General features: G+C 35.8%; 1 protein-coding gene across 8 annotated transcripts in view; it reads left to right on the top strand.

Annotated features, from left to right (window-relative positions):
- SCN1A (sodium voltage-gated channel alpha subunit 1) overlaps window positions 1-26,854 on the top strand; it is a 147,601-nt gene that overhangs the window by 75,772 nt on the left and 44,975 nt on the right. For 3 of the 8 annotated variants that reach the window (XM_070581520.1, XM_070581519.1, XM_070581521.1), the window contains exons 3-17: window positions 2,105-2,223; window positions 4,289-4,378; window positions 6,059-6,187; window positions 7,893-7,984; window positions 8,888-9,157; window positions 11,569-11,632; window positions 12,194-12,335; window positions 12,985-13,191; window positions 14,459-14,743; window positions 15,710-16,057; window positions 17,330-17,462; window positions 18,226-18,464; window positions 19,803-19,976; window positions 21,382-21,738; window positions 22,992-23,474. In XM_070581520.1, the coding sequence (XP_070437621.1) occupies window positions 2,105-2,223; window positions 4,289-4,378; window positions 6,059-6,187; window positions 7,893-7,984; window positions 8,888-9,157; window positions 11,569-11,632; window positions 12,194-12,335; window positions 12,985-13,191; window positions 14,459-14,743; window positions 15,710-16,057; window positions 17,330-17,462; window positions 18,226-18,464; window positions 19,803-19,976; window positions 21,382-21,738; window positions 22,992-23,474 (3,132 nt within the window). Of the gene's footprint in view, window positions 1-2,104; window positions 2,226-4,288; window positions 4,379-6,058; window positions 6,188-7,892; window positions 7,985-8,887; window positions 9,158-11,568; window positions 11,633-12,193; window positions 12,336-12,984; window positions 13,192-14,458; window positions 14,744-15,709; window positions 16,091-17,329; window positions 17,463-18,225; window positions 18,465-19,802; window positions 19,977-21,381; window positions 21,739-22,991; window positions 23,475-26,854 lie in introns of all 8 variants that reach the window. The other 5 variants (XM_070581517.1, XM_070581516.1, XM_070581524.1 and 2 more) reach the window with 3 other exon arrangements.

Genomic DNA, 26,854 nt, shown 5'->3' with positions numbered 1-26,854 from the left:
TGAACCAAATTATTGTTATTACCCACTGAGCTACAGTCAGTACATCTTCAGCCCCCTTTTCCTCAAGCCCGTGATTTAGGTTCCGTGTGGATTATAACTTCTTCCTCGTTGTCTCTATGTATCACTAGCATCCATTTCAAAATTAGGCTTGTAATATTATTTGAAATGAGGGAATTCTTATTGTTCAAATATATTTTCTACGTTATACTTTGACTGGCTTGCCCACAATATTTCTCTCAGGTTTTACTTAGCATGATTTTGGGGAAAGAGAGTATATGTAGTAGGTTTGCAAGGTGGACCATAGTCAGTCTTGAATTAGCTCACTTTGGGCCTGTCTGTGTCCTTACATGAGTGTACCCCCTGGGGTAAAGACATTTGCATTGCATATGTCTGTTTACATTTTGTGATAATCTCACAATGTCGTTTAGGGACAGGAGCACTGAATGAAGCAGAGAAACACGGGCTAAGTGTTGTAGACACAAGTGATTGCTCTTCTAGTAAGACAGTGTGAAATTCTCCCCTCCGACAATCAGATCTGCTGATACAGTTTTCTTTGTATTCTGGACCCATAGTCATTCAAAGGTGAAAGAGAAAACATAGAGTCGAAGTCAGACTTAGAGCAATGCTTCTCAGACATTCTGTTCTGAAAGCAAGGTCAACATTCTTCTATAAAATACAGTAAAATTAACTTCTAGAAAAGTGATATGAAAAACAAACCCACAAAATACACCCCTGTTTTTTATTGTTACATTTAACAGATATAACATTAGTTTGTCAAATCGTCTCACGAGGATCTAAACACTTACTCTCAATATCTTGTCACATCCAGGAACAACGTGAAGCCCAGCACTGGTTGGGGGACCACGCTCTCAAAGTCCTGATTTAGGGCACTTCTTCACCTTCCACACACACCAGATAGAAAGTGCTCCTTTCAAACAGCAACTCAGTAAACTTTTTGGAGTGGTTGCTCTACTTGAATTTAGGAAATCCTGAAGGTAGAGGGAAAAGACTGAGAAATCTATTCATGACCTGAAGACTAAATCATTATCAAAGATTCTTAGTGGAAAGTAAACAGAAAGGCAATGCTTGCTGTGTTATAACATGATCTACACAGAAATGCATCCTAAGGTGATAAAATAGAACTTTTGAAAATGAGTGAATTTTCAATTAAAATGATTTGAAGTTTCCTTCCCAAGATATGTTCTTCACAGAGCAAGCAGCTTCCCCCACCCCAGCTCTGTCTGATTATAAGTAAATGTTTTAAGAAACACTAAGTCAGAATCCTTCATGTGCTATTATACATTGTTGCTTTATTTTATTTTTTGTCTGCACACTGCTAATTGCTCTTAAATATATCTAATTTTTTTAATGCAATTCCATTTACACTCATGGATCCTCAGTTCTGCAGGGGCTTTGAGCATATCCTCTGCGCTAAGGAAGCACCTCACAAGATTAGAATTCAATGTATCAGCTAACTCAGAAATCCCAATACAGGATTTAGCACTCCTGGTCGATGGATACTCTCCAGGGAACTTGGCCTCCAAAAATCAATTATTGGATTATATCCATCTAACCAAGAGTGGGTTTGATGGTGTCTGGTTTTATTTCCTATTACAAATAGAGTGATAATATTTATTTTATAAGCATAAATGGTAAAAGAATAGTTATTTCCAAAAAAAAAGGATTCATTCTATTGGATGATTTTGCATTCTACAGGATTAATTTTCAGGATATTTTAATTGGGAAAGCTGAAATTGCTGTAGAAGGAATGTAGTGTCTTAAGATTTTTAGAATGAAATGAAATATGCACCCATTTAAGACTTTCATTTAACTCAGATGTTTAAAATATTCAGAAAATTAAATAAATTCTCTTGGCCAAATGGCTTATGTACAATACAATTGCAGGTAAGTATCAGATAAAAGGTAAGTGATACCATTGGATGTCCTCTCTAGTAAAGAAGAGATCCAGTGACAGTTTGTCTTCATGGTGCCCATCAAAAGTTGCGACATTGGAATAATTCATTATGACAAATAACAGAAAGTAGGCAATACCGTTTCAATGGTTTATGCTTTTATGCTTCTGTGTTGTGTTCCTATCTTACAGACTTTTATAGTATTGAATAAAGGGAAGGCCATCTTCCGGTTCAGTGCCACCTCTGCCCTGTACATTTTAACTCCCTTCAATCCTCTTAGGAAAATAGCTATTAAGATTTTGGTACATTCATATCCTTTTGAAGTGATCAATATTAACTATTTATGCATAATCTATAAGTACTTTATAGCTAAATATAAAATTAAGTTGGGAAATGTCCATATTCTATGGCTTTTATCACTCTCATTTTGTTTCTTCTTTTGTCATATATGCCTTATTTAAAGTTTATTAGTCACATGGATGTCACTGAAACTTACAAAGTCTTTAACATTATATAGAACTTTCAAATACATATTATATATCAAAGTATTTAACATTTTATATACATATCTTTCTAAAAATGCTTATATGTATTGAATCCTACAAATCTAGCATAAGATAGCCATATTTATCTTTACCATCTTTGTCTAAAGTTTGTGATTATCTCGAATTTGCAGTGAATAATGATATAATAAGGAAACTATTTCTAGAGCCAACTTTAGTCATATCTATTTTATGAAGCATTTTAGTGTACCTGAGAATAAGTCTTTAAGAATATTTTCCACGGCAGAATCTCAGGTGCCTTTGGCCAATAGTTAGTTAATTCTTGAACTTTCCTAATGAAATCTGTGAAGGAAGTATTGGAATGTTGGCTGAATTTCAAATTTAAGTCATTGAATTATGACTCTACCATACAATACTGATTGCTTAGTAAAGACTCTGGAAGGAATGAAGAAAGCTGAGATTATGTTTCCAAATGGTCTTTAGGGATTTGGCTTTATGATTCCCATTGGTGTTAAAAAACGACTCTCAACTAAATTCATCTGTTCATATTCCTTGGCAAAAAACTTCATTTCTGATTCTGTCTCATTTGATGGCTTTGGCAATAATAAATATAGGAATAATGCTGTAATTATCATAAACTCATACTACCTGATTTTTTTTAAAAAAAAGATTCTAAAACTTAAAAGGCCATTCTATTTCTTAAATTGATAGTGAGAGATTCCTGCGTGGTATAAATATGCTACTATTAAAATTAAAGATTTGAAACTTAAAAATCATATGTTCAGAGTTTTTGCATTTATGGAAGTTTCCTCATCCTAGTTTGTGTTCCTAGTGCCATCGTGTGGCCATTGATGAAAACTTTCACTTTCACTTATGGAAAATTTTTGTTTTGGCAGTAAACTGTAATGGAAAGAATGTTGGGTGCGAAGGCAGGAAACCTGTGTTCTAGTCCTTGGCCAAATTATCTAATTTCTCTAGAGCCTAGACTTTATTCTCTAATTTCTAAAACACGGTGATTTGACTAGTCCTATCTCAAGTTCCCTTTCAGCTCCATAATTCTATGTCTCAGTCGTCTTGTTTTAGTTAATTAGGTCACATCTACCACTATGTAGGCCTGTTCCAAGTATTTCACTCATATTAACTCATTTAATCTGTGCCTCAAACTGATGACGCCTATACTTGATTAGCTCCATTGTACAGAGGTCGGTGGAGGCATAAGCAGATTCAGTGGCACAGAGAGGCTGAGTGACTTGTGCAAGATCACTTTTATGTTGAAGTTAAGTTACAGTCACATCACGTTAAGTCCTGGCCTTCAAGGATATTCACTTTTAATCTTATCCAGCGCTGGTGCATTTGTACAAACTCAGTCAAAATAGAGCAATCTGATTCTTAGCAGTTTGTTGTACTTTACACAATATTTTTTCTATGTTGAACTATATTGTATAACGTGTATTTAAGAAATTGCAATATTGAAGATATGTATCTTCCTTAACAATTCACTCTTTTAATCACCTGAATTACTTCAAGCCAATGCTCTCTGCTCAAAAACAGTACAACCCCAGATTGCACACAGTTTTTCCATCAGAGTTCTCTGGGAGATAAATATATTGGTTTAATAATAGTAGCAAAAGTAACACTTTATACTTCTATAAAGCTTTCTTGTACATTATCTCAATTAATCTATATCACTACTCCATGAGGGTGATATGATTACTCACGTTTTACAGATGACAAAACTGAAATTTAAAGAGGTTACATGACTTGCCCACGATGTATTTGTCACTGAGTTTTGGCTAAATGGCAATGTTAGTTTTATATAATATAATACATGGAGTTTGATTTTCTTCTGTGTGTTCCTTAACAACAACCTACATTATTCAGCATGCTAATCATGTGCACTATTTTGACGAACTGTGTGTTTATGACAATGAGTAACCCTCCTGACTGGACAAAGAATGTAGAGTAAGTTCAACTTGTATTCTAAACCACCTACTATGTGAGTATATATATATGTGTGTATAGATATAAATATATAGATATAGATACATGTAAACATATATCTATATCTATATATATGTATTTTGGATTTTGAAACTATGTCTTAACATACCTTCTAAATAAAACTGAAGAACATTTTTTTAAAAGCCATTTCTAGACAGAATTACAAAGCAGGAAGACAATATTCATTGGCCCTCAGGGCTGTTGGTGTTGGATGTAATCTCTCTCCTTCACCTGTACTTGATGGTTCCCAGAAGCCCATCATTCTTGGACACTCACCACTTTTTATTTAGGATCTACAACAGCCAAAGCAAGTGTGATGAAAGCAATTGCAGAAAAAAGCCAATATGGTAGACCTTGCTTCCAGTTAAATTCCAGATGAATTCAGTGTGTTAAGAATTTAAAAGGGCAGGTTATACATGTCATGAAGACAAATGAGCCTCACGAAGTTCCCACTTCCGTCAGGCGTGTCCACGTCATGGCAAGCGTATATCAGCTTCAAATGTGGTCACCAAAATGTTCGATGAAAAAAATCCCCAAATTTGGGATTTTAGAACTTGAAAATTCAATAGACTGAGGGCTAAACTAACTGAAGTGAAAGTTCGGGTAGCGTTTTCAGAAGCCAGAAGCATTGCTAATTTCCTTGATGGGCTCTGTTCTGGGAGACCTTTGAGTGCAGAGAGACCAGATTTGTGACAACTGCTGCTGGGGCTGCTCACACTGCCCACGTTGTAACCATTATTGCTTTGCTTTTTGGCTGCTGACTGTTAAAACAACCAACATGGGTATTCCCAAGAGCCTCTTCTCTTCCGGGACACTTCCAGATTGCAGCCAATCAGAAAAGGGATAAAGATTCTGAAGGAAATAATAAAATTTATATACAAAGAATTCCTAAGGTATTGAAGGTAATAAGTGAGGCCCACAGGTCTTCAGTCACCCTAATTTCTATGATTTTTTCCTCCAACTTCTGAGTAAGAGACTAAAACTTTGGAAACATTTAAATTTCTACTTAGAAACATCTAAATTTCTACTCAGATAAACTCAGTAGAAGATTAAACTTTGGAAAGATTTAAGTTTCTGAATTAGCCCAATATTTCATTCCAAATTGAGTTTTCAGCTCTTATGACCCCAGTACTATCCACTTTGATGTTAATGACATCGTTTTTCCAAGTAAGTTAACCTATCTTATCTTGTAGAAAGGGAAAAACATTAGACTTGCTAATTTGTCAATGTTCTGTCATTCATAAAGCATGATGAAAATTGAGATTTTTTACTTTCTAAAGGAAAATCATTTTATGCTTCTGCAATGTTACTAATTGGCTACTCCATCATGTGAATGTACTAGACGATTCTCAGGAGGCTCTATTTGTTTATGTCATTACCAAGACTTTTCAAACCACAGATACGTAAACTTTACACAGCATGTATTTCTTACTCTGCTCTGAGGACACTTTAAAAACAACTCTTTATGTGTTAGGGAGTTGAATTTAAATTTAGAACTGTTTTATTTCCATGAAAATTGCATTAACTTGCTTAGATTGCTTTTTTAATATTCATCTATTCCACCGATAGAGTGACAAGAAATTGATATGCTATGAAAGAAAAGTATTACTTGATCCATTCTTTTTGGATACTTGTCTCCAGGTATACCTTCACAGGAATATATACTTTTGAATCACTTATAAAAATTATTGCAAGGGGCTTCTGTTTAGAAGATTTTACTTTCCTTCGGGACCCATGGAACTGGCTCGACTTTACTGTCATTACATTTGCGTAAGTGCCTTTTTTGAAACTTCAAAAGAGAATATGGTTTGGCTTTCTCTGAGTGCCGCTGCTTTTAAAGAATAAGCTTGCTCTAACTGTAGAATCTTTTGGTGTGATTTATACATTTAAGCTCCTGATTTTAGTTTAGCACAACAGAGGTCAAAGTGGCATTTCCCTTGGGCATAAAGGCTTTGCAGTAACTGAAATTATAATTGTCACATGTAAGAGACATCTGTCAGCAAATTTCATACACGCTGATTTTCAACACACACACCCTAATATGAAAGCACAAGTATATTCATAATGCATCTGTGAAAATGGCTTTTAAAAGTTACAGCCATAAACATGCTGGCCCCACAAATTTTCATTGATGTTATCCACATTATACACTCTCTCCAGCTTCTTTGGTAGAATAGTAGAAAACAAGCCTCTACTAGCATCAAAATATTCTGAAAAATCAAGCAATAGGAAAAAAGAAGATATTTAATATATTATGTATTTAAATTTAAATTATTCTTTCATCCATACATCGATTATTAAGACATAAACAGACGAATTCCCTCTGCCTTTTCCTATGTCTCGATCCCTTTTCTTCCCTCCTCTCTTCTTTCCCTTTATGATTTTCTTCATCTCTTTCTTTACCCTCAACATAAAACTTCTGATCCTTATCTTCCATCCAAATACACTCAGTAATATATGCAATTTCTGCATTCCTGTCCTTTTTTTCTTTTTTTCCTAGTGGTAAACTTCCCCGAGGAAGAAGAGACTCAGAAAAGTAATAGAAGCCCATTCAGGAGTAGGTGAAATTAGAGTGTGGGGGAGGGTGGACCAACACCACTTGTGCTCATCCTTCCTTCAGGAGCTGACTTTCTCGGCCTCTTCCAGGTGTAATGAGGTAGAGAGAAGTGGAGCTGATATACTCAGGGCTCCAAATGCTGCCTGTCTCATCTTAATTCCATATCTAGTCAGGATGAGCCAATTCTTTGCCATTCCCTCTGGCTGTAGTTCAAAAGAAGGCATATAGGGACAACTGCTTTTTGAGAATAAAATAGCAGTCATGGCAAGGGCACCATTGGGCCCCCATAAAATATTGTTCTTAATTTGCCTAACTTTCACTTAAGAGTTATACTAGGAAAATCTTATCATGTACACATAGTCAGCAAGGCAATCTGCCTTTTCATGCCTAAATTTCTCTTGGATGATTTCATACATTTTTTTTTCTAACTGAAACCCTCAAACTGTAGCCAATAGTTATTTTCTTTTTACTTAATTCTCCTAAGTGACTCTGGAGATGTTGACTGTATTGCTTCCCACCGTGGCAACAGGGCTGTATACTCCATGAAGTTTATATTTAGTTAATGGCCTCAAATTATGCGAGGAATGAAGACCAACGTGATAGACTCTAATTTCTAAATTGCTAATTACAACATTGTCATTTAAAATTACCCAGCCAGTCTTTATAAAAAACCCAAGCAGATAATATATATCCTGCTTAAATCTTGAATAACTCTGATTTAATTCTACAGGTATGTAACAGAATTTGTAAGCCTAGGCAATTTTTCAGCTCTTCGCACTTTCAGAGTCTTGAGAGCTTTGAAAACTATTTCTGTAATTCCAGGTAAGAAGTGATTCGTGTAATGCATAAGGCTCCTTGCACCTACAGCTCTTTCTTTATATCCTGTTTTTGTGTTTGTGTGTGAACTCCCTATTACAGATATGTGACAGAGTTTGTGGACCTGGGCAATGTCTCAGCGTTGAGAACATTCAGAGTTCTCCGAGCATTGAAAACAATCTCAGTCATTCCAGGTGAGAGAGAGAGAGGTTAAACACCAGGGCTGACCCATCCTGTTTTTTCAGCAACAGCTTCTTTACTTGACATTCAGCATTACAGAAAATCAGGAATCATAATAATCAAGATCATCAAAATCATAATCATCAAAATCAAGTGTTTCACAGAAAGTGATTCTTATTATTTGGCCATAAGATTTATGTTTCCACATTTTCCATCAGCGTTGCGATTTAACAGTTTCTTGCATGAGACGCTGTAATATGCAGTCTGTGTGATTTGCACTTAGAGATGTCATGTTTTTTTCTCCATGTCAGTTGTACCAAGAACTTGTTCCCTATTGAATGTACCAATCTGTAATTTCTTGTTCATTGTAGGCATTAATGACTATGTATATACCTTGTAAATCTTAATATTGCTTAAAAAGACAAGGAAATAGGATAATAAAGAATAGCATGAATCTGTATGGAGGGTTTATTTATCTTAAAGGCACTTATACTCCAAACCAACTCTAGCTTTATAACAAAACCTTTCCTCCTTATAAATAGGAATTTAAAAATGTTTATTCAGGCAATTTGTTACAAAACTGACAACTGGCCCTAATGAAAGTATGGGTCAAGTTTCATTAGTAAAAAGGAGAAATACAAGACTCTTTCCTTAAGAGGCTTTGTTAAGACCATGAACCTCTCCTTATTTTCTCTCCACATAGTGGAAAATGCATCTTCATTTCATTGTTTGGATCATTACATTTCCAGAGTTCATCTCCATAAGCTCTTCAGCCTTCCATGAAGTATTGCTCTTCCACAAGCATTGCAATCATTTTCAGATTTATACATGAAATCTATGTTTTCAAGAAAATTCTGTGAGGCTTTTGGTATTTCAGACATTCTAAGTCTTCATAGTGATGCCCTCCTTTCTTTCAGGCCTGAAGACCATCGTGGGGGCCCTGATCCAGTCGGTGAAGAAGCTCTCTGACGTCATGATCCTGACCGTGTTCTGTCTGAGCGTGTTTGCGCTGATCGGGCTGCAGCTCTTCATGGGCAACCTGCGGAACAAGTGTGTGCAGTGGCCTCCCACCAACGCCTCCCTGGAAGAACATAGCATAGAGAAGAACGTAACTGTGAATTACAACGGCACACTTGTAAACGAAACTCTCATTGAGTTTGACTGGAAATCGTATATTCAAGATTCAAGTAAGAATTACTGTTATTTTGTCATTGTTGTTCTGCTTTCCATCTAGGCATGGAAAAATTTCTTTAAATGATCTCATAACAAGTTGTGATCTCTTAATCACCTTATCAATGGTTTGTATATACATTTCATTATTTTATTGATAGCTGTTTTAATTTTGACTCCTAAATGCTATTTTCTGTTGTATCATCAAATGAAAGCCTGAAGAATTCAGCTAGAAAGAAATCTTCCTAGAATCTTCTGTTGCTGTACATTCTTCTCGTGGTGATTGAGACAATCAAATGACACAAAATATTCGAAAGCCCTTTGTAAGCTCTAAATTACTATGCAAACGTAACTCATTAAACACTAATTACAGAACGCCTCTTATGTACCAGAAACTGTGCAGGACACTAGGAAAATAACAATGATGACACAAGGCTTGAAGGTGCTTATAGTTTAGTAGGTTATTTATATTGTCGTTTTATGGAAATCAAGTGAGACTTAAACATTATTCTTATATTTGTAGAATAAGAATCCAAAGTGGTATTACATCAAAGAGAAGGAAATTAGAGTCAATTAACCTTAGAAGAGAATAATAAAAAATGCCAGATAATGGGTAAAGTTATGGGAATCAGTTTATCTTTATTTCCAGAGTTTAGACAAAATAGTCGAATGTTTAAATAGTCTACTCTACAAGGATGGAAAAATAATTGGCCTAATAGCCTTTCTCTTTTTACAGTGACAATAAAAGTAAGTAACATTTTCTCTCTTTTATTTAATGTTAGTATCTTCCAGTAACCATATTCAGAAGCAAAGAGAGTTAGAACATGATTCATGGGAAAGTGAATGTCCTTTTTAAAGAAAAATATTAAATATATAAAACAGACTCTAGATGTGCTTAAATATGGCTATATCTATTATTTTAAGGTGATGAGTAATACTTAGGAAAAAATCAGAGAAGAAAGAAAACCTTCGTGACTGGTGGTATGGAACAAGTAGGATTAGTCATGAAAAATTACTGGTAGTTTGACCATTCTTAAAGTAATGATAGCATAATAAAAAAAAATCAGTGTCTTTTTATAGTTGTAATGTGGAAAATACCTTGGTTGATAACAGATTAACTCTTCCCTGATATTACTGATATGCCAGCAAATAATTTGCAAACAATTGTAAGTCTCTAGATTAAGAAAAATGCCTTGATTAGGAAAAACATGTCAGAGCAACATATGAAATTGTCCCTTATTCACTTCACATGATGCCAATAAGTCCACTGCTGTCACCAACTCCCTGAAATCTGTTTGTTTTTTTTAAATCTAAGGTCAGGGAACTGACTATGAGGATGTCACTTAGAGTTTATTCTCTCTAGTGACAATTGATTGAACTCCATTTTTCTTTATATTCAAAGTAAAAGAAATGAAAAATATCTGAGGTCATTTTCAGCTCTAAAAATTTGTTTCTTATCATTTTCCTTAACAATATTCCATTTATTGAAAAAGGTTATTTTAAACCAATGCAAATATAAATAAAATGATTTGTCTTTCAAAGTAATAGAAAATTAAATTTATTAAAATTAAAGATAAACACTATGACTGAAAGTTATATTTTCTTTAGGTTAAGCTTACAGATCATTGAATTTAATGGACAAAATTTCACTTATTAATACCTGATATCAAAAATCCATCTAGAAACTATCATATTCCTTTCACTTTGTTTAATTTTAATTAAAAGTTAAGAAATTCTATCTTAATTTTCCTGTCTATGTTCAAAGAAGTAAAGATACTGGAAATAAGAGGCTGGCCCCATGGCATAGTGGTTAAGTTTGGTGCACTCTGCTTTGGTGGCCCAGGTTCGTGGGTTCGGATCCTGGGTGCAGACCTACTCCACTCATCTGCCATACTGTGGTGGCAACCCACATACAAAATAGAGGAAGACTGGCACAGATCTTAGCTCAGGGCTAATCTCCCTCAAGCAAAAAAAGAGAGAGATTGGCAACACAGATGTTAGCTCAGGGCAAATCTTCCTCAGCCAAAAAAAACCCAAAAAAGACACTGGAAATAAAAATGATATTTCCCATTATGTGTTTTTGTGTTCCTTATAGACCTAGACATAGAATAAATTTCTCTGAAAATTTAGCATCTAGACAATATTTATTCTTAAAAAATCCAAAATTTTTCTTCCTAAAAAATCTTATTGCAAAATGATTATTTAATTCCATGTGTTTCTCTTTTTGTCATCCCTTTACTATTAAGTATCTCCCCTTAATAGTACATCTAGTATTTGGAAGGAGAAGGGGCAAATACCTGGGTCTTTGGATGAATTATATAACGTATTTAAAATCACTCACTGAAGCCAACAGCAGGGCCTGATCTTCTTGTTCTCATTTTGCAATGTATGCAAATGTTCATCATATGACTTTCTATTTTCTAAACAGGATATCATTATTTTCTGGAGGGCTTTTTAGATGCACTACTATGTGGAAATAGCTCTGATGCAGGGTAAGCCAATAATTTGTGTGTGTGTTTGTGTGTGTGTGTGTGTGTGTGTATACACACACACATAGATATTTTTCTCTTTTTTTGTAGAAACTGACAGATAGCAGCCAACTAACTTTATTCATACAAATTTGCTATAATTAAGGTTACTTATAAGGTGAGGGAGGATTTAAATATTAGGCAAGCTTTTATGTTTCATAAAACAAGAAGTAATGCTTTAGCTCTAACGATGCTTCCCTTCGATGAGTATATGTGAGCTACGAGTCAACTCTGGAGGCTACATAGTAAAGAAAGTGAACTAGAGATATGTTAAAATGCTAATTATCAACAGAAAATGGTTTTGTAAAATATTATTAGAAATGCTATGCAATATTTAACGATGACATCAAGTGGCTAGTAAAACTACGTGAAGTCAAAAGTTGGGAAATGTATTAGTTATTTATCATACTTCCATCCCCATGAAGTAGCAAATCTTCCTGGCGAGACAATGTTATAAGTCTAGGTGCTACCAGGATAAAAAGCTGGCAGAACTTCTTGTAATATTTTCTTTTACCCCATTTACAGCCAATGTCCAGAAGGATATATGTGTGTGAAAGCTGGTCGAAATCCCAATTATGGCTACACAAGCTTTGATACCTTCAGTTGGGCTTTTCTGTCCCTATTTCGACTGATGACTCAGGACTTCTGGGAAAATCTTTACCAACTGGTAAGAACCTAAAGAGACACATACTGCCTTTAAGTAGAAGTATATAAGGAAACCAACTTAGTTACGAAATCCAAACCACAGCAAAATATAGTGGAAAGAGCAGAACGTGAAATCAGGAGATCTGAGTTCCTTTATCCTATTGATTATGACACATATTAAGCATAGTGATGCCAGGGATGGCAATTCTCTCTTATTTCCCCTTGGCTCAAAACCTATTTCCCACCCTACCCAGACACAGATCCTCCCAAATAGAAGGCATATCTTCCCTTCAGCCCCATGTACCCCCTCAAGTATTATCCCCCAGGTAGACTGATGATGAAAATGAAGAAACAGATGCAGAAGGATAACTTTGGTCTTCTCCTTGACTTTCGTCAAAGGCTCAGCTCTTTGATGGAGATCTCCATGGTATTTTCTCTGACTCTGTTTTATTCTTGGTGAATCCAAGATTTACCTCCTAGAGATCAGAATGTGAATGCATGAGTTAGGGGAGAGGGAAGAAGATGAGGTTAAAGAAATAAACAAAGAGGTAGGAAGGGGTGTGACCATCATAGTTATTTATATCCGAATCCTATAAGACACAAGCTAAAAGTTGAAGGAACCAGTTAGTGAAACAATATTTGAAACATAATTCTGATGTGCTTGTTTCCAGACATTACGTGCTGCTGGAAAAACATACATGATATTTTTTGTGCTAGTCATTTTCTTGGGATCATTCTATCTGATAAATTTGATCCTGGCTGTGGTGGCTATGGCCTATGAGGAACAGAATCAGGCCACCTTGGAAGAGGCAGAACAGAAAGAAGCTGAATTTCAGCAGATGCTTGAACAGCTTAAAAAGCAGCAAGAGGCAGCCCAGGTAAATTCACCAAATCAGCACAAATCAGATTTTTAGAATAGAAGGGAAAATGTGATTTGGGGTCTTCTTAGGTAAGAAACTTTTACTGAATGAGTATACTGGTATTGGGAGAAAATCCTAAGAAAGCTTTTCTTAGAAAAAAATGTATTGGTTAGTATATAAAAAGATGTTCATCTGATTCTTAGAAGATAGTCTATTTCTTTCTTTAACCAAAAATATGTTGGCTTTTAACGTGGTTGTTTAATTGCCTTACATAAATAAGAAAGTACTCAAATAATATAATATTCTCTGATACAGCAGTATCCAGTAAACATACAAAAGTCCCCAGTCCAATGGAGATCACGTAACCTGAGGCTTGCTTGTTCTCATAGTGAAGCGTCGTCGGTACTCACCTGTCCTATCATTTCCATCTTTCCTCACTCTTTCTGTTTAGCATACAAACTCACTGTCTTTACAATAAAAGAAAGTTGTTTGGGGAATATTAATTTATTTGCAGGAGTCCCTGTGTTGAGGGTACTCTGGAAACAATGATAATAATCAAAAGTGCCAAGTTAGTTCCAGTATAAGCTGTGATCAAAAAGCGTTGTTTTCATTCCACGCCCACGTGGCCAGCAAGAACCAGTGCTGACTGGAAGAAGGTGGGGCGGTATTTGGAGATCTGAACATCTTGTCTTGCTTAGCAGAAACTGTTGCTCATTTCTTCTCCAGTCTTCTGGCTAGAGTGCTGGGTAGGGGTGAAGAAAGGATTTTATCGCCCTCCATAATTTTGACTGATAATATTTAGAGGCTATTGGACAACCCAGTTTCAATAACTGGAGAGAAGACCTCAGCTCTTTATCTCATTCCTCCTACCTTTAGGTACAACCTCCAGTAACTCATCAGCTCTTCTGCCATGCTCCAGTTTCTTTTTCAGAGAAAAGAAGATGGTGCTAACTAAATATCAGTTTTAGGGTAAATCAAATCACAAAAAGTAATATGAATTTATGTTCTTGTCGATGCCTGATTGATCCTTTCGAAACTGTGGTCTGTAAAGCGTAATACAAACATCATAAATGTTAGCACAGAGAAAACCAAATTAATTCTGAAAGCCTTCATTAGGTGGAAAGAAAAAAAAAATCCCTCTCCTACTTGCAGAGCTGCTTCTATGTGAGATCAGCTTGAGTTAGCTAAATGGACTTTTTTAAGTGCCATGCAAATATTTGAGCCATTTTTTAAAAAGATAAAGTCCTCCCTAGTGCCACGCTAAAGCCCTTTCTCCTCACTGTAGCAGGCTGCAGCTGTAAGCGCCTCGGAGCATTCCAGAGAGCCCAGTGCAGTGGGCGGGCTCTCAGACAGCTCATCGGAAGCCTCCAAGTTGAGTTCCAAGAGCGCCAAGGAAAGAAGAAATCGGAGAAAGAAAAGAAAACAGAAAGAGCAGTCTGGTGGAGAAGAGAAAGACGAGGATGAATTCCACAAATCTGAATCTGAAGACAGCATCAGGAGGAAGGGGTTTCGCTTCTCCATTGAAGGGAATCGATTGACCTATGAAAAGAGGTACTCCTCCCCACACCAGGTATGGCGCTGCTGAGTTCAATGATGAGTGGATGCAAATGAGAACGCTGAGGGGACGGCGTGAATTAAATCAGACTTAGGAATTTTCATCAACTGAATGAACTGCTGTGTTTATTATATTTAAACCTATCCTTTCTTTACGTAGTTATGAGAAAATTTTGCTCCACATACATGTAAGTCTACACTTGATGTAGCTGAGATAACACTGGGGTGAAAGTCGGGAGACCTGGATTCTCATCCTGATACTGTCTGCTGGTACTTGTTGTAACTATTGACATTTAATCTTTCCAGTCCTCAGCCTTTTTAATGAAAAAAAAAAAATGTGGATATGGGGCTAGCCGATCAGTAATGTCTTTTTAGTTATTTTGTGTTGTTTTTTTCCCCTAACTTCTTTCTAAACCGTCACGCGTGCTTCTGAAGATATTAGTTGTGGTATATTTTATTGAAAAGCACATCGCTCTGGATTTCAGAAGGCTTAACTTCAAGTTCCAACAACACTATGCCTTATAGATGAGACAGGAATAATAATTAATTTAAAGCGATTTGAGAAAGAGGAACTAAAACAATTTGTGAAAAGTGTTGTCCTTGAAAGGAAAAAGCAACGAAAACAAATGTGGCCTTGTTAATGTCATGCTGCTGATGTTTATCGAATGTTTACAACGTCTATAGTAATGTACTAGGAATGTTTCCTTTCGAACTTGAAAAATGGTGGTTCAGGGTTTTGTTTTTTTCAATATCTTCAAGTTGAGATCTGTCTTCCCCTTCATTTAATCTCACGAACTAAAAACCCTCTCTTATAAAACTAATTTAATCTGAATGTACATAAAAGGAGAATGTTAATCAAAATGAATGAATCACTTTCTGTTATGAATACTGAAATTCCCTTCAACTTAATCTCGCAAAATAGAAGCACATTTCAAATGGCTATATTAATATGATTTTATTTCTTTTGGTTTCAAACTTTTAGTCTTTGTTGAGCATCCGTGGCTCCCTATTTTCCCCAAGGCGAAATAGCAGAACAAGCCTTTTCAGCTTTAGAGGGCGAGCAAAGGATGTGGGATCAGAGAACGACTTTGCTGACGATGAGCACAGCACCTTTGAGGATAACGAGAGCCGGAGAGACTCCTTGTTTGTGCCCCGACGACATGGAGAGCGACGCAACAGTAACTTGAGTCAGACCAGTAGGTCATCCCGGATGCTGGCAGTGTTTCCAGCGAATGGGAAGATGCACAGCACTGTGGATTGCAATGGTGTGGTTTCCTTGGTTGGTGGACCTTCAGTTCCTACATCGCCTGTTGGACAGCTTCTGCCAGAGGTGATAATAGATAAGCCAGCTACTGATGACAATGTAAGGAAGTTTTAAATAGTTCAGGCATGGCTGGCCCATTATTGCTGCACCAGCCAGTGTTTCTACAGAATGGAACCCCTTGAGAATGATTCCTGGTTGGTCAAGCTGTGAATGCACCTGCATCTTGTAATACCTTTAATAGACTAACCAACTAAAACTTAAAGCCTCAACACTCTTTTGCATAACACCTGAATGCATTTACTTATGAAACATGCTAAGGATCAATTAGACACAATAATAAATTACTGCCTCCAGTTGGAGGATTTGCTATATACCCATGCTGAACTTAGATAGCAAGACGTCTTGTAAAACTCTGATATAAAAGTAAATGAATGATTCCTATGTTTAAGTGTAAAGGGTGTATAATAAATCTTTCCAACCAATCCTTCAATAGAGCTCTGCTTTAGTTTAGAAGATTTTCGAGAACACTGTGCTTAGATAGCTTCATTTTTACCTTACAATTTCTAGTACTCTTATGTGTTTCACTGAAAAAAATGCTGATATAGGTCTCAAAACTAATCTAAATGAAGAGACACAAGTAAATTATTAATACAGACAGATCAAAGACTTGTCTGTGTACAAAGGTATATCATGTGTTTGTGAATATATATGCAGATGAGGAATTTCCTAACACATACTGCCTCTTTTTAGACATTAACTCACTTGGAAATATATCAGCATGATGAGGCATGACTAAGTCAGCACTAGATGACTTATTGCTTTGGTACCCTGGATGAAACTGTTGTCCATGCAGCATGTGTGCCTTTTTTTTTTAACATACAGTTTTTGTTGTCAAATGAACGTGTATGTCTTGTGTCCAGCAAATGAGATGGCAGCTATGTGTGTTGTAATCATTCGTATATCTTTAAAAATAAATGGCTACCTTCTCAAAATAAAATGCCTTGATCATTTATATAAATTTTCAGGTTATTAGTTTTTTGCTGTTAGTTCAGAATTAGGGATAACTCATGAGATCTATCCACTATATCAAAAGTGCATTATGTCTCATAAAATTATGAAATCAGAGGGTAAAAAAGCTGTTTTTGCTGTATGACTAAATGGTTAACAGTTTGGACATTCCAGGTTAATGATACAATAAGTCAGCAATATCTGCCATCACCAATTAAATATGAAAGTGCATGGTGCATGTGTTTCATGAAATTCACTGTATCACCTTTGGTTGTTTGCTTATCACATTGCTCAAGTTAATCATTTAATGCATTAGCATTTTCTTTACAGGGAACAACCACTGAAACTGAAATGAGAAAGAGAAGATCAAGTTCTTTCCATGTTTCCATGGACTTTCTAGAAGATCCTTCCCAGAGGCAGAGAGCAATGAGCATAGCCAGCATTTTAACAAATACAGTAGAAGGTTTGTAACAAATTCCATTTCCATTTCAATTATTTTCACTAAGCTTATATTGACTCATTTGAAACACAGATCTCTATTTGTGAGTTGGAAACAGTACATTCTAAAGAGAATATAACAGGTCTTATTTAAGAGTTATTCGTTAGACCTACTCATATATTCCAGAAACTTTAAAAAAGTTACTTAAACTCAATGATACTGGAACTCTGAAGAATGTTTTCCTCTGTATGGCAATGCCTTAAAAATGCAGAATAAAGCATTTCTGTTAGGGGTTTTTAATCCTGTTGGTCATGGTGACCCTCTCTTCTGTTCCACTTAGTTTAGGACATCATCCTAAATTTTCTCAAGGTTGGAGGGGTGTAGGAGGCCATTTTTGCAAAATAAAAACAAAGTAAAAAGGTGATTCTTGGTTCACATTGAACCCTACCCTATTTCTCATAGCCTGAGGATGACAGCTTAGCCAGACATTAACATAGGATTACACACAGCATCTACAGTACCACAACCCCTATTCCTGTTGAGACTTCATTTAAAAGACTATTCACTTAATTTAAGGCTAAGTGCTGAGCCACATTATCAATGCACATTGCTGCTTCTGCTCTATATGTGTGTCTGGAGAAACATCTTTGCAAGAGTAGCAAATTTGACTCTGTAGCAAATGGAAATGGGTTGATTATCAAAAAGAAGGCCAGTGGATCTGAAATAAATAAATATATGTGTGCATAAAACATATCTTTTGGTGGTTCTTTTTTTTTTTTTAATCTAGAACTTGAAGAATCCAGACAGAAATGCCCTCCCTGTTGGTATAAATTTTCTAACATATTCTTAATCTGGGACTGTTCGCCATATTGGCTAAAAGTGAAACATATTGTCAACTTGGTTGTGATGGACCCATTTGTGGACCTGGCCATCACCATCTGTATTGTCTTAAATACTCTTTTCATGGCCATGGAGCACTATCCAATGACAGAACATTTCAATAATGTGCTTACAGTAGGAAACTTGGTAAGCATACTGGAAGGTAAATGTGTTCAGTCTTCAAATTTTCTGTTTGAGAAACTGTTTACATTTAGTCACTTATCTCAGTCTTGCCACCACCCTTCCTGCATCCTGGCTCCCAAAAGATGGGAATTATATCTAGCTGGCTACACCATACTTTTTGCCAAAAATAATGGCCCTTAACATGAGAGCAAAATCTGAGAAGGAGAGTAATAGGCATAGGCCTCCAGTCCTACTTGAAAAGTCCATATTGATGTTTATACCTTTTCCAGGTGCAGTTCATAGTTTAAAGGAACACTTTTTAAAATGATATTATCACAGTTTCCCTACCTATAGAAGGCTAAAATAAAACTGTACATCTTTTTCCTTGCTTAGTCATCATCATTATAAGCAATAATTTAACAACTCAAAAATGTCTCCAGCTTTTCCACTTCTGGGATCTAGGTAGGATACATATTGCTTCATCCATCTATTCTATATCAAAATCATAAAATATTGAAAACCTCCAGTACATTTTGTGTATTATGTGATTAACAAGGCCATTTTCGATGAAGGGTGCCACTTAGTTTTTTCTCTTCTGTACTTAAAAAACATAAATTATTAAAGTGTTTGTCAGTTAACTCAACTTAGGAATATTAGCTTTTTTTTTGCTGAAAGAAAGAAGTCTCTAAAGTAATGTATGCATTTTCCATAATATTTGTTTTAAGGTTTAGGATTTTTGATGGTAAAAAGCAAAGTATGTAAAACATCTTGTATTGTAGTATTTATATTTTTTAAATTTTAGTATTTACACTATGGAAATAAATTTATTTTTTCATGTGCATAACAAATTGACAATAGTAATACATGTATTATAATAATAGGTAAACATGTATAATAATTCTATCTGATTTGAGGGAAATAGGAATAAGCTTGTAGATAAATAAAACTGTTGATGGGCAAAATCTTGTCAGTACTTGTGCTGTATAAAGGCTCAAGGAAAAGGCAGTTTAATGTAGTGGAAAGCACACTGGTTAAAAATAGATTTGCACTCAAATCCTAGTTTTGCCATTTTCTAGTTGTGTGATATTGGACAAGTCATTGCACCCATCTGAAGACCTGTTTCCTTATCGGTGAAGTAATAATTATAATACCTGCATTAGCCAGTTAATAAACTTCTGTTAGGATAAAATGAAATAATGTATATGAGACGCTTTCATCAATTATAAATTACTATACAAGTGTAAGCTAGTAATAGATTATCCTGGGGAAAGTAGCATTAACATTTTGTTCTAAAAGCAAACATTATGTCATTCTACTTTATAATTATCTGATGGAATTAGAGTAATTTTGTTTTGATCTTAGGTTTTCACTGGGATCTTTACAGCAGAAATGTTTCTGAAAATTATTGCCATGGATCCCTACTATTATTTCCAAGAAGGCTGGAATATCTTTGATGGTTTTATTGTGACGCTTAGCCTGGTAGAACTTGGCCTCGCCAATGTGGAAGGATTATCGGTTCTTCGTTCATTCCGATTGGTAAAAAACAAAACAAAACAGCAACACAAACAAAAATCTTTCCAACAATCAGAGTTCTTACTTAGTACTGTCATAGGTTTCACCACACAACCATTAACATTTTAAGTTTTTGTAACATTTGCATTGTCAAAAACTGTCCCTAAGTGGAAAAAATTATTCCCACTTAGAAAAGCCTTTATTCCAAAGGGCAAAGTCCTGTAAAGTTACTATATTACTGAGTCGCCATTCTGACTTATTTTTTCTAGAGATGACTACAGTTAATATTTCTGGGTCTAAGGAAACATTTTTATGAAGATGTATCACATTTTATTTATTTTATTTTATTTTTTTTAAAGATTGGCACCGGGGCTAACAACTGTTGCCAATCTTTTTTTTTTTCTGCTTTATCTCCCCAAACCACCCCCCCCCAACCCCGTACACAGTTGTGTATCTTAGCTGCACATCCCTCTAGTTGTGGGATCACATTTTAACAGTAACTTGAAAATATAAACAGTCCTTTATAGTGTTGGATGACAATCAGATGCACGATGTGCATGCAGAAACTCTTCCTAATTCTACCTCTGGAAAATATGCTCCCTCACAAAATCAGAGGAGAGAAATCTGTAGAATTGCCTGTTGATTCACATATATGTCCTTGCAAATCAGGGAAAGAATTATGAAGTCGGGAGAAATACTCCGTTTTTCAATGCAGGCACATCTAGTTATATCAATGCCCCAAAGGAGCACTAGTGAATAATAAACACTTTGCTTCACTCATAGTAGGGCTCCATATGATGTTACTTTGCATGCTATTAACAAATGAATCTCTTTCAGTGGAGATCATTGCGATTCAGATGTTAATGTTAGTGTCAGGACTGTTGTGCCTTAGGCTCATCTTCACAAAACAAATTAAGGATGGTTGGGCTCCAAGTAATCATTAAAAATTCACTTTCACGGTGGGGTGGGAGAGGACAGCCCGGTGGCACAGCGGTTAAGTTCACACGTTCTGCTTTGGTGGCCCGGGGTTCGCTGGTTCAGATCCCGGGCGCAGACATGGCACCACTCAGCAGGCATACTGTGGCAGGCGTCCCACATATAAAGTAGAGGAAGTTGGGCACGGATGTTAGCTCAGGGCCAATCTTCCTCAGCAAAAAGAGGAGGATTGGCTGCAGATGTTAGCTCAGGGCTAATCTTCCTCAAAAAAAAGAAAAAATTCACTTTCAGGGGAAAATGGTCTACATGGTTAAAATATAGGAGAATCAAATTCTTCCTAAGGGGTCCAAAAATTAGCCATGAGCCTGAGAGGGTTCGAGTTCATGGCAGATGTTGTAAGAGATTCTATTTTAATCATCATTTCTTGGTAAACCCCAATATGTGTAATGCTTTTAAAAATCATAATAATATATATTAATTTTTTATTTTCCAGCTCCGAGTTTTCAAGTTGGCAAAATCTTGGCCAACATTAAATATGCTAATAAAGATCATTGGCAATTCAGTGGGGGCTCTGGGAAATCTAACTTTGGTGTTGGCCATCATCGTCTTCATTTTTGCCGTGGTTGGCATGCAGCTCTTTGGTAAAAGCTACAAAGATTGTGTCTGCAAGATCGCCAGTGACTGTCAGCTCCCACGCTGGCACATGAATGACTTTTTCCACTCCTTCCTAATTGTGTTCCGCGTGCTGTGTGGCGAGTGGATAGAGACCATGTGGGACTGTATGGAGGTCGCTGGTCAAGCCATGTGCCTTACTGTCTTCATGATGGTCATGGTCATTGGAAATCTGGTGGTATGTACCCATTTAAGATACTTATTTCAGAAACAGATTAAGAGCATAATATAGTGGTGACCATTTTATACAAAACAAAAATGATGATCATTAATTTTAAAAGTCTCTTAACTTGGATATACTTATAGTTTCACTTTGACAACACAGCAATGTAGTAGTGACCCTACAGTTTTATACTCAACTCCACTTTGTCAATCATTTCATCACATTTGTTATGTGAATTCCAATAGAGTATCATCTTGAAGACAGGCCTAGAAGGATACACTGGGATCATTTTACGAGTTCAGAGACAAGGGAGAGAGAAGTCTGAAAAAAAAATTTAGAGAAAGCCCAACCTTACCTGCCAGTATAGAACTAAAAAGTGCTGCCTTTAAGTGTTCACAGTAATTTTACCATTTCCTTGCCCCCATTGGCATATAGCATTCAATCACTCTATGTTATATGGCAGATGCATTAGCCAACTTGTGTTAGTCAATTCTCTAGTGACCCTCAGTCAAAACAGGGGTTGGCTAGTGATGCCTGAGATTATCTAAATGAAGTAACTAATCAATTCTTCTCTCTCTTAAGTTTGGAACATTAATTCCTCTTTATAGTATAGAGGTATATAATATATTCTGATGGGTATATATTAATGTGCCAGTCTCATGGAAATATTAGGGATTATTTATCAATAGTTCCCTAATTAGTCAACAGGGGGGTATGAGAAATGCAATAGGTTAAGAAAACACGTGTCAATGCCCATGTTAAGCCCTTAATTCTCATTCTAGGTCTTATGGTTACTTTCTAATTAATATGCAATTCAATATCTCTGCTTATCAAAAAAAGCTATAGAATGTATTTGAATGCATAATTGCAAACAATAATAATTTTTAAGCTTGAAACTCCTGTATAGTACATGTATCAAACTGTTTTCTCATAATCATACAATTTTATAGTACATAAATCAATCTATTTTCTTGTAGTCATACGATTTAGCTAAACCTTAGGTCAGCTCATGCAACTTCTTCATTTTATAAGTGGGAGAATTTAAGACTAACAGAAATCATGTCTTTGTCCAGGATGTATAGTGAAATATCTATGGAGCCAGATCATAAATTCAGATGGCCCAAATTCTAATCTCTATGCTATGGTGTTTCTTTCTCATCTGATTGTTAGAACTTATAATTTCCTCCACACTTAGAGGAATAAGTGATCTCACTCTGCTCTTCTTTACGTTGGAGTGAAATTGTAATCATGTTTGTATTGTTTTTAAGGTCCTGAACCTCTTTCTGGCCTTGCTTCTGAGCTCATTTAGTGCAGACAACCTTGCAGCCACTGATGATGATAATGAAATGAATAATCTCCAAATTGCTGTGGACAGGATGCACAAGGGAATAGCTTATGTGAAGAGAAAAATATATGAATTTATTCAACAATCCTTTGTTAGAAAACAAAAGATTTTAGATGAAATTAAACCACTTGATGACCTAAACAACAAGAAAGACAATTGTATGTCCAATCATACAGCGGAAATTGGAAAAGATCTTGACTATCTTAAAGATGTCAATGGAACCACGAGTGGGATAGGAACTGGCAGCAGTGTTGAAAAATACATTATTGACGAAAGTGATTACATGTCATTCATAAACAATCCCAGTCTTACTGTGACTGTACCAATTGCTGTAGGAGAGTCTGACTTTGAAAATTTAAACACAGAGGACTTCAGCAGTGAGTCGGATCTGGAAGAAAGCAAAGAGGTAAGATTTTATAGATATGAGTAGGTATAAATTTATATGTATATTCGTTTATTATATTGTCTGTATTTATGATTATATATTTTCTGTCTAGAATTTTTTCGCCATCATATAATATTTTATTTCATTGAGGAACCAAAAATTGAAGCCCAGGATGATGATTGACAATTGAAAAATAATATAGAGTACGCATGAGTTTTTTCATCCTTATGAATGGATATTTGTTAGATAATGAATGAATAAATGAATGATCCAAGAAATGAACAAAGGTCATGTGATTTAATCCTTATAATAACCTAGAAAGGAATGTGTTATTATCTAACTTTTCCGATAAGAAAACTAGCTCAGGGAGCTTCAGATCCTGTAACTAATGAGAGGTATAGCTGAGGATTGAACTTATAGCCTTTGTTTGCAAGTTCTGTATATCATCCACTGCGTCACATTGGCACATTTACATGGAAGAGAACTTAACAAGAAGTATTCTATGTATTTCCTCCAATTAAAATTATATTGACCCATGTATTAATCTTACAGGCTGCCTTAACAATATATCACACCCCAGGTGGCTTAAACAACCAAAATGTATTTTCTCACATTTCTTGAAACTGGAAAGTCAAAGATCAAGGTGGTAGCAGGGTTAGTGTCTGGGGAGAGCTCTCTGCTTGGGTTGCAGGTGGCCGCCTTCTTACTGTGTCCTCACGTGGCCTTTCCTCGGTGTGTGCATGTCGAAAGAGAAAAAACTCTAGTGTCTTTTAGGACCCCACCTTTATGACATCATTTAACCTTTATCACTCCCTCACAGGCCCTATCTCCAAATACAGTCATGTTGGGACTTGGAGCTTCTACATTTTAATTTTGTGGGAACACAATTCAGTCCATAGCAACTTACTTAGAAATATTAAGCTAAAATCTAATGGATATAACAGATAATTCAAAAGAAGTCCAGAACAAAGCACCTTCACTTCCCATTTATTGTGTGGAAGTCTCAAAAACAGTAAAGTACCCTTTAGGTTATATAATCTAATTTTAAAAATTTATGTGAAGACTTTACTTTTTTAGAGCAGTTTTAGGTTCACAGAAAAATTGAAAGAAAGGCAGAGAGATTTCCCATATACCGCTGGCCCCCACACATGCATAGTCTCCCCCATTATCAATATCCCATACCAGAGTGGTACGTTGGTTTCAGTTGATGAACCTACATTGACACGTCATTATTAGTGAAAGTCCGTAGTTCACATTAGGGTTCACTCTTAGTATTGTACACTTTATGGGTTTGGACAAATGTATAATGACATGTATCCGCCATTATAGTATCATACTGAGCAGTTTCACTGCCCTGAAAATCCTCTGTGCTCTGCATAGTCATCCTTCCCTCACTCCTAACCCGTGGCAACCACTGATCTTTTTATTGTCTTCAACGTTTTGCCTTTTCTATAATATCATATAGTTGGAGTCATGTAGTATGTAGCCTTTTCAGACTGACTTCTTTTACTTAGTAATACTTATTTAAGTTTCCTCCATGTTATTTCATGGCTTATAGTTCATTTCTTTTTAGTTCTAAATAATATTTCATTGTTTGGATGTACCACCATTTATTTATCAATTCACCTAGTGAAGGACATCTTGGTTGCTTTCAAATTTTGACAATTATGAATAAAGCTTCCATTAACATCCATGTGCAGGTTTTTGTGCAGACATAAGTTTTCAGCTCCTTTGGGTAAATGCCGAGGAGGGCACTCACTGGATCGTCCAGTAAGAGTAAGTTTTGTTTTGTAAAAAATTGCCCAACTGTCTTCCCAATTGGCTGTACCATTTGGCATTCCAAATAGCAATGAATGGGAGTTCCTGTTGCCTCACATCCTCACCAGCATTTGGTGTTGTCAGTGTTCTGGATTTGTGCCATTCTGATAGGTATGTAGTGGTATCTCACTATTGTTGTGATTTGCGTTACCCTCATGAAATGTAATGTGGAGCATCTTTTTATGTGCTTATTTGTCACCTGTATATCTTCTTTTGAGAATTGTCTGTTAAGGTCTTTGGCCTATTTATTAATCAGGTTGTTTGTTTTCTTATTGTTGAGTTTTAAGAGTTCTTTCTATATTTTGGGTAACAGCGCTTTATCAGATGTGTCTTCTGCAAATATTTTCTCCCAGTTTGTGGCTTATCTGCTCACTCTCTTGGCAGTATCTTTCACAGAGCATAAATTTTTAATTTTAGTGAAGTCTAGTTTTCAGTTCTTGCTTTCATGAATCCTCTTTTTGGTATTGTATCTAAAAAATGATCGCCTTACCAAGATCATCTACATTTTTCTCCTATCTTATCTTCTACAAGTTTTATAGTTTTTCATTTTTGCATTTAGGTTTGAGATCCATTTTGAGTTAATTTTTTGTGAAGGGTGTAAATTCTGTGTCTAGATTCATTTTTTGCATTTAGATGTACAGTTTTTCCAGCACCATTTGTTGAAAAAAGTATCTGTTCTCCATAATACTGCTTTTGCTCCTGTGTCAAAGATCAGTTGACTATACTTATGCAGGTTTATTTCTGGGTTCTCTAGTCTGTTCTGTTGATCTATTTGTCTATGCTTTCACCAATACCACATTGTCTTGATTACTGTAGCTTTATAGTAAATCTTGAAGTTGGGTAGTGTCGGTCATCTGACTTAGTTCTTCTTCAATATGGTGTTGGCTATTCTGGATCTTTTGCCTCCTTATATAAACTTCAGAATCACTTTGTTGATATCCACAAACTAACTTGCTGGGATTTTGAATGAAATAGCATTGAGCAATAGATCAATTTGGAAAGAACTGACATCTTGACAATACTGAGTCTTCCAAACCATAAATATAGAATATCTCTCCATTTATTTAGTTCTTCTTTGATTTTTCTCATCAGAGTTCTGTAATTTTCCTCACATAGATATTGTACATCTTAGATTTATACTTCAGTGTTTTATTTTTGGGGGGTGCTAATGTAAGTGGTTTGGTTTTTAATTTCAAATTCCACTCTTTAAATGCTGGCATATAAGAAAATGATTGACTTTTATACATTAACTTTGTGTCCTGCAACCCTGCTATAATTGCTTATTAGTTCCAGGAGGATTTTGTTGTTGTTGTTGATTATTTTGGATTTTCTACATAAACAATCTCATTCTGCAAACAAAGACAATTTTATTTCTTCTTTCCCAATCAGTATACCTCTTATTTCTTTTTCTTGTCTTATTGCATTAGCTACAACTTCCAGTACAATGTTGAAAAGGAGTGGATGGGGCCGGCCCTGTGGACAAGTGGTTAAGTTTGCATGCTCTGCTTCAGCAGCCCAGGGTTTCAGCAGTTGGAATCCTTGGTGCAGACATGGCGCTGCTCACCAAGCCATGCTGAGGCAGC

The sequence above is a fragment of the Equus przewalskii genome, chromosome 17 (assembly GCF_037783145.1).
Source record: "Equus przewalskii isolate Varuska chromosome 17, EquPr2, whole genome shotgun sequence".
NCBI lineage: Eukaryota > Metazoa > Chordata > Mammalia > Perissodactyla > Equidae > Equus > Equus przewalskii.
Note: the sequence above shows the minus strand (reverse complement) of the source record. Positions and strands in the feature narration are given on the sequence as shown.